At 48.7% G+C, this 7,323-nt stretch overlaps 1 protein-coding gene across 1 annotated transcript; it reads right to left on the minus strand.

Moving 5' to 3' along the window:
* Positions 1-5,875: 5,875 nt before the first annotated feature.
* Positions 5,876-6,985, minus strand: CMKLR1 (chemokine-like receptor 1). Its single transcript, XM_006894822.1, has one exon. The coding sequence runs from the start codon at positions 6,983-6,985 to the stop codon at positions 5,876-5,878; it is 1,110 nt and encodes a 369-aa protein (XP_006894884.1).
* Between the last annotated feature and the right edge of the window lie 338 nt (positions 6,986-7,323).

Raw genomic sequence — 7,323 nt, forward strand, 5'->3', positions numbered from 1 at the left:
TTCACAGCAGCCTTATCTATGTATGAAAGAAGAAAATCATGCCTAACGTGCCAATAGCCACCCCCGCAATACCTGCTGTGCATAAACCTGTCAGTCAATCCAGCTCATTGGGGATCTTCTTCCTTTTTGCCGACCTTCTTCTTTCCCAAGCCTGGTGTCCTCCCCAGGCCTCTCTTGATAATGTACCCAGAGTATGTGATATGAAGTTTTCCCTTCTTTGCTTCTAAGGAGCACTCTGGCTACACTTCTTCTGAAATTTAGTCTTTTGACAGTCCTTAGGCCATTCAGTACTCTTTGCCAGCACAATACAGAGGTGCCAATATGTCTTTTATCTTCCTTATCCATTGCCCAACATTCACATGAAAGTGAGGCAACTGAAAATATCATAACTTTGTCCGGGCACACCTTAGTCTTTAAGGTGACATCCTTGCTCACTAGCACTTTCAAGAGATACGTGGCAGCAGATTTTTCCAATGTTACATTTTTCTTTCATGACTGCTGCTTCCATGGGTGTTGATTTTAGAGCCAAGTAAAATGACATTTTTGACAACTTTAATCCTTTCTCTTTATCATGATGCTACTTGTTAGCCTTGTTGTGAGAATTTTTGTTTTCTTAATGTTGAGGTGTAATCATCCAAACTAAAAGCAACACATAGTCTTTGAGCTTCATCAATAAATGCAGTAAGTCATCTTCATTTCTTGCAAGGAAGATGTATCATCTGCTTATTTCCAGTTGTTGATAAGTGTTTCTCCAATCCTGATGCCATATTCTTCTTCATATAATTCAGCTTCTTGCATTATTTATTAGCATATAGGTTGAATAACGATGGAAACCCCCTGAAACTCTGATGCACAATGTTCCTGATTTTAAACAATGCAATATATCCTTGTACTGGTCAAACCATTGTTCCTAGTCCATGTACAGGTTCAGCATGAGCACAGTTAAGTGTTCTGGGATTCCCACTCTTCTCCATGTCAACCACAATTTATTATAATAGGCATGGTCAAATGCCTTTGCGTAATTAGAAAACACACACACACACACACACAAGAGATTTTAAAATCCATTTTTATGGCATAGATGAATAGGGATATTCATAGATGGTTATACATAAATGAGTATGGGGTGTTGGGGTGGGTAGATTCAGTAAGAGGGGAATGGATGGATGAATGAATGGGTGAACACATCAATGGGCTGATAAATGAATGGATGGTGCAGATGGATGACGGGCAATGGGGTAGGAGGAGGAGTGAATATTGGGGTGAAGGAATTGGTAGAGAAGTGGGCGGATGTTTGGGGGTAAATAGATGGAAGGATGGGTTAGTGAGTGGACGGATGGGTGGGTGGGTGGATGATGATGGATGGATGGTTGATGGGTAGGATGATGAATGGTGCTATTGTAGATAAGTGGTGGAGTGAATGGATGAGTAGCTGACTATGCACATGGGAGCCTCTATCCTTGGGTGGCCTGATGCAGTACCAACGAGCACAGCCTTGTGAGTCAGGAAACCTGAGTGTGAGTCTTTTGTCTTCTTTCGTGAGGGAGCTCTGGTGGCCTGGTTCTAAGAAATTGCACTGTAATTCCAAAGGCATGCAATTGAAATCCACCATTTACTCCACCGGAGAAAGATGGGTAGTCCCCGTGCATGTAATTTACTGCCTGTGAAAACCCACTGGAGGGCCAGTCAGCTGGGTCAGTTTCAACTTGATGGTACACAACAGCATTTTCCATGGTTTATTATATTATCTTGGGAGATCCTTTTTGTGTACTGAGTTGCTAAGAAAATGAAGTGAAAAAAATCTGGGAATTCAGGCAACAGACCTCATTCAACCCCAGCTCCACCATTTACTAGCCCTGTAAAAGTGGAACCTCATGTATTCCATCACCTGCCTGGGAATCTTCCCCTTGAAGGGCTCTATTCAGTGTTTGATGAGGTTCTTAGCCTGACACCTGGTAGATGCTAAACAAACGTCAGTTTCCTTTCTCTCATCCTCATTCTTCTTTGTTTCCCTCACTCCTCCCTCCACTCATCTCAAACACTGCCTTCTCATCTTGTAACTCTGAGCACCCTCTCACAGCCCACCCCATCTCACCACGCCTCACGGACCCCACAAGCCAGTGTTACGCTGAGAGGGGATACACTCAGGGATTTACATTTAGGGTCCCTATGGGACATCCACACGCTTTATAAGCTGAGGGACTGTATGAGCGATCATGTCTAGATGCTCTGTGATGATGGAGACAGTTGTAAACTGTAGGGACTGTATGTGTTGCTCATTTATAGGCACTCTGTCATAATGGCGTGGATGCATCTACTTGCAACAAAGGTTTGCCATCAGCCACCAGAAACTAGGAGAGAGGCCCACAGAAGGAACTGAGAAGTCAAGACCTTAATTCAGACATTTAGATTCTAGAACTGTGAAGAAATATATCGCTATTCTTTAAAGTTACTCACTTGTAGTATCTGTGCTGCAGAGACCCTAGAAAAACCACAGGTAGGTTCTCCTAAGAAGGAGGTGGGATAAGATTGAAGGGGGAAGCATGGCTGCATTTAAATACTCGAAGAGAGATGGCAATCAGAGCAGGAAGATGGGCAGCCAGACAGCGGCAGGAAGAAAGGCAGCTGGTTTGAATTTTGCTCTTGTTTTATCAGCTTTTCCAATGACAACATGCATTCCTAGTACCCTTCACTTAGGTTGGCATCACACAGCTCAAGGAGAACAAGGAAAAAGAACCAGCCTGGGAGTGAAGGGGATCCCTGCGAGCTGTGCAGATTAAAAGGTTCAAGTCCAATGTATGATGCCTCGGAAGAAAGGTCTGGGGAGCTGCTTCAAAAAAAAAAAAATCAGCTGTGGCGAACTGTATGGAGTACAGTTAGTTCTACTCTGATGTACATGGGGTCCCGTGAGATGGAATGGGCTGGTTTGGGCTGTCAGGAAGTCCAAGTCTTTGATGACTGTCTCTGAACTGGAATAAGTGTCACTCTATCTCATGCCTCAGTGGCCCAGTCTGCAGGCTTGGGGAGGGGCTGAGCAGGCCTCAGTGGTCCAGTCTGCAGGCTTGGTTAGGCTTTCTCTCATCAATCTCTCTCTAAAGTTTATTTTCCACAAAGCAGTTGGAGGGAGGTCCCAGCTTGGGGTCAAGTCAGAGCTGCCCCATCATCTGTGTGGACTTGTCAAAGGAAAGACTTGTTTGTCTTTTAATAAAGTGTGATTGCAAACAGGCGGTGGTGGCCGCGGGCCCTGTCCGGCACTCTGTAGACACACATCTGTGCTTGTGTCTTGTTGGGAGACTTGGCTTAACAGCAAAGGGGCTTGGAAGAAAACATAGGGCCCAGAGGGCTTCAGCCTCCTTCCAGCCTTTCTCTCCTGCTGCCGTCCCTGGAGGGATAGGGGGTCAAGTCGGTGGCGTACTGACTGGAGTCCAGGGAGCTGAAAGCCAAATGTGTTTTCTTTGCCATGTGGAGCCATTTCTGAAAACTCTTTGCAACCCTGATTTACCAGCCATTAAGATGTTAGCATTTATCTGCTAAAAGAGTCAATGTTTATGGCTCAAAGCTCAAGCCTTTTCAGCTCCTTTTTGACTCAGTAGCCTCCTTTGAGCCAGCTGGGGGCCTCAGGGCAAGTTACTTAACCTCTCTGAGCTTTGATTTCCTTACATATAAAGGAGCTATACAGTCTCTGGGTGGCATCAATAGTTACAGACCGGAGCAGTGACTGAAAGGAGGCAGCTTGAAGCCATGCAGACGTATCTCAGGAGACGGCCCTGGTGATCTGGTTCCGAGAGGTCTCAGCCTTGAAAATTCCATGGGGCAGTTGGCTCTGCACACATGGGGTCACAGGAGCTCCTATGAGGTCACAGAGAGTCCCATGAGTCATAGGAGGCCACAGGAGGTCCTATGAAGACGCCATTTAATCAAAGTCAGCTCATTAACAACCAACGACAAAGTAAGTGTCCAAACCTCAGAGTTGCTGGGGCAACTAAATAAGAGAGCACATGTCCAGTGCCAAGTACAGAAAGGGCTAGATAAATGCAGGCAATCATTATAGTTCAAAACAATCCCAATAAGTAGACAGAAGCGAGTCGCTGGAGCCAGACAGGGCTTAACTCAGATCTTAACTTCATCTCCTCCCTCCTCTGAGCCTCAGTTTCTTCATCTGTACAGTGACACTTACTACCTCAGGAAGTTGGATGAGGAGGGCATGGTCCGTGGCTGCAAACACCAGGCGATCAATACCTGTGATGCCAGCCTCCTTGCACCACCCTTCCCCTCCTCCCTCCCCCCACACACCCTGCTGCATCTCAGGTTCTCAGTTCAAGGAGTCAGCTCCAAACTCAAAGTCAAGTTCTCAGACACACTTCTTCCAGCAAGATGCTCTGGGATTTCTTCCTCCAGATGCATTTCTCCAGGGAGACTTTGAAGAAGTTGAGGGGCATCTCTCACTCCATCGCTCTGAATATTTTCTTCTGGGCAGCCTCAGCTGGATTAGAGAAAAAGTGGCAGGAATTGTGAGGCGCAAGGGCACAAAGTAAGCCACAATCCAGCCACTGGGTTGAAAGTTCAAACTGAGACACAGAGCTGTCAGCAAAACAGCCGTGACCTGAACCACTGCCTCCAGGGAGAGTTCTAGGGTGGGCTGCTTCATGCCACATCTTTTTAAGATCTCCAGGTCTTCATTGCCTAAGGGTCCCAACCGCTCAGGGGCTTCCCAGCTCATCCAGGATGCTGAGGGTTGATGCGCTGACCTGCCCACCACCTTCTCCCAGGTAATAACGTAAGTGCTTCGAGAGAGACCTTGACCTTAACCCAAAGTGATGAGATTTTTGTTGGTTTGTTGTTTACTAACTGACTGTTAATGTAGGAGGGATCTCTGGTGGCCTGGTGGGCAAGGAGCTGCGCTGCCAACCCAAAGGCAGGCGGTTGGTTGGACTCCACCAGCTGCTCAGTGGGAGAAAGACAGACAAGGTCCTCTGGAAACCCACTGGAGGGTGAGTCTGAGTCGGTTCTGACTCCTCAGCAATGAGGTTTTGAGTTTTGGTTAGGAGGGAGCCCTGCTGGCATGATCCGTAGGGATTGGATCGTGGGCTGCTGACCCAAAAAGGCAGCACCTCACTGGCAGTTCAAATACACCAGCGGGCTCCTTGGAACAAAAGATGAGGTTTGCAGCCTCAGCTACCCTATGGAGGAACAGCTGCGAGTTGTTTCTGACTCAATAGCAATAAGAGAGTATATTGACATAGGTGTATGGAGGTAAGAGAGTCCCTTAGTAGGGCAAACAACTCCCGTTCTTGGCGGCTAACCAAAACCCTGGCTGGAATCCACCCTCAGGTGCCTAAGAAGAAAGGCCTGGCAATCAACGTCTGAAAAATCAGCCCTGGATGGACACTGTGGGGCACACAGTTCCACTGCAATGACCTGGCTTAGACTGGATGGCAGCTGGGCTTTTTAAGTGGTGGTGATTGTTTGGGGGTTTGTTTATGGAGCAAGAGGTCATCATCACTCAGCTAACACCAAACACAGGGTGTGTGAAATGTGTCACCCCGGAGAGCACACAGTAGGTGGTTTAGCCCCACTGTCTTAGATCAACACCAGTTCATGGTGGTATTTTTGAGAATTCTTCCTTCATCCCCCCTTGACTTGTCAAGCTTGGTCCTATATAAGAAGCACGGGTTGTTGGTCCAAAGCTGGGAGCCACTTGACATACTTGCTCATAGAAGAGTTTCAAGCACTGGATTTTCTATTCAAAACATTGTTCTCGCTCATGCAAAATACAGTGGGCACCACTGGCTGAAGACGTCTTAACCTTGGTTTTCAGGTGTTTGTCTTTGGTCTCTGCATTGACATTGTCCGCTGAGGGCTTCCAAGCGCCAGCTCAAAGCACGCTGGTCTCTCGCTCATGCGTGGAGCCCTTTTCATGCATCGATGGCGTCTTGGTAAAGCTCCGGTGGCTGGGGAAGGAGGAATGACCTGTGTCCTCGCTCAGAGCATTGGCCAGGCGGGAGAAGAGGGCCACCTTGAACTTCTTAAAGTCCTGACCCATGAACACATACAGAATGGGGTTCATGCAGCTGTTGGCAATGGCAAGGGCGGTGGCAAAGGGCAAGACCAGGCTGAAGACGGTGCCAGGCACCTTGGTGTGGTGGAGCTCCAGGAGATAGAGCGTGTGGTAGGGGCACCAGCAGAGGAAGAAGGTGATGATGATGGTGACGATGATTTTGAAGGGTTTCTTGGTCTTGGCCAGGCGGTTGCGCTGCAGTTTGCAGACGATGGTGAGGTAACAGGCTGTGATGATGAGGACAGGGATCAAGAAGCCACAGAGGAAGCGGGTGATGGTCACCACCACGTGCCGAGTGTACGCGGTGGAGTCCGGTTCCCCATGAGCAGATGGTGAGGCTGCTGACAGGCTGAAGTTATTGAAGCAGGAGATCTTCCCGTGATGATTGGTCGTGTCCCGGAAGACGAGGGACGGAGAGCTCAGGAAGAAGGCCAAGACCCAGATCACCGTGCACGCCATGTAGGCCAGCCTGACCCCGCGGTGGTTCTGGGACCAGACCGGGAGCAGCACGGCCACACAGCGGTCGCAGCTGATGACGGTCAGCAGGAAGACGCTGGTGTACATGTTGTGGATGAGCAGGAAGTTACTGAGCTTGCACATGGCCTTCCCGAACACCCAGTGGTAGTCCATGGCGGCGTAGGCGATGTGGAAGGGCAGGAAGACGTTGAACAGGAAGTCGGCCACGGCCAGGTGGAGGAACCACACGGTGTTCACGGTCCTCTTCATCTTGAACGTGGTGATGACAATGACCAGGCCGTTGCCCAGGATCCCGAGGAAGCAGACGACGCTGTACACCACCACCAGGAAGGTCCTGGCCACTGTGACTTCCCGGTGGGGGGACACCTCTTCCAAGACGACAATGGAGGCTGTGTCCTCGAGGTACTCATCGTAATAGCTGAGGGAGATGTTGTAATCCTCCTCCTCCATTTCTCTGCAAGGGAAGACAGAGGATAGAGTTAGGGGAGCCAGGCCTCTGACCCTCCAGACCCCCTTCACTTCCACCCCACGCCCCAAGTCTGACAAAACAGTTCCAGACCACATGCTTCCACTTGATGATACCTCACTGTCGTCGCTCCAACTTCCCAGCTCACAAATGAATGTAATGTTATTGGTGCTGCTGTGTTCACTCCAGCTCACCAGAGCTGCCCCCTAACGTGGACTTGGGTTGTAATATTTACAGTTATTCCTCCCACAGAGTTATTGGCTGCATTCAAAACACCAACCTCTCAGGTAACAGCTGCGCACTTAACCACTGTGTCGGAAAC

The sequence above is a fragment of the Elephantulus edwardii genome, unplaced genomic scaffold (assembly GCF_000299155.1).
Source record: "Elephantulus edwardii isolate Elephantulus edwardi_28Jun2011 unplaced genomic scaffold, EleEdw1.0 scaffold00151, whole genome shotgun sequence".
Taxonomy (NCBI): Eukaryota; Metazoa; Chordata; class Mammalia; order Macroscelidea; family Macroscelididae; genus Elephantulus; species Elephantulus edwardii.

Bases quoted from the DNA above. Each gene is read 5' to 3' on its own strand.
- CMKLR1 (XM_006894822.1), bottom strand. From the start codon at position 6,985: ATGGAGGAGGAGGATTACAACATCTCCCTCAGCTATTACGATGAGTAC.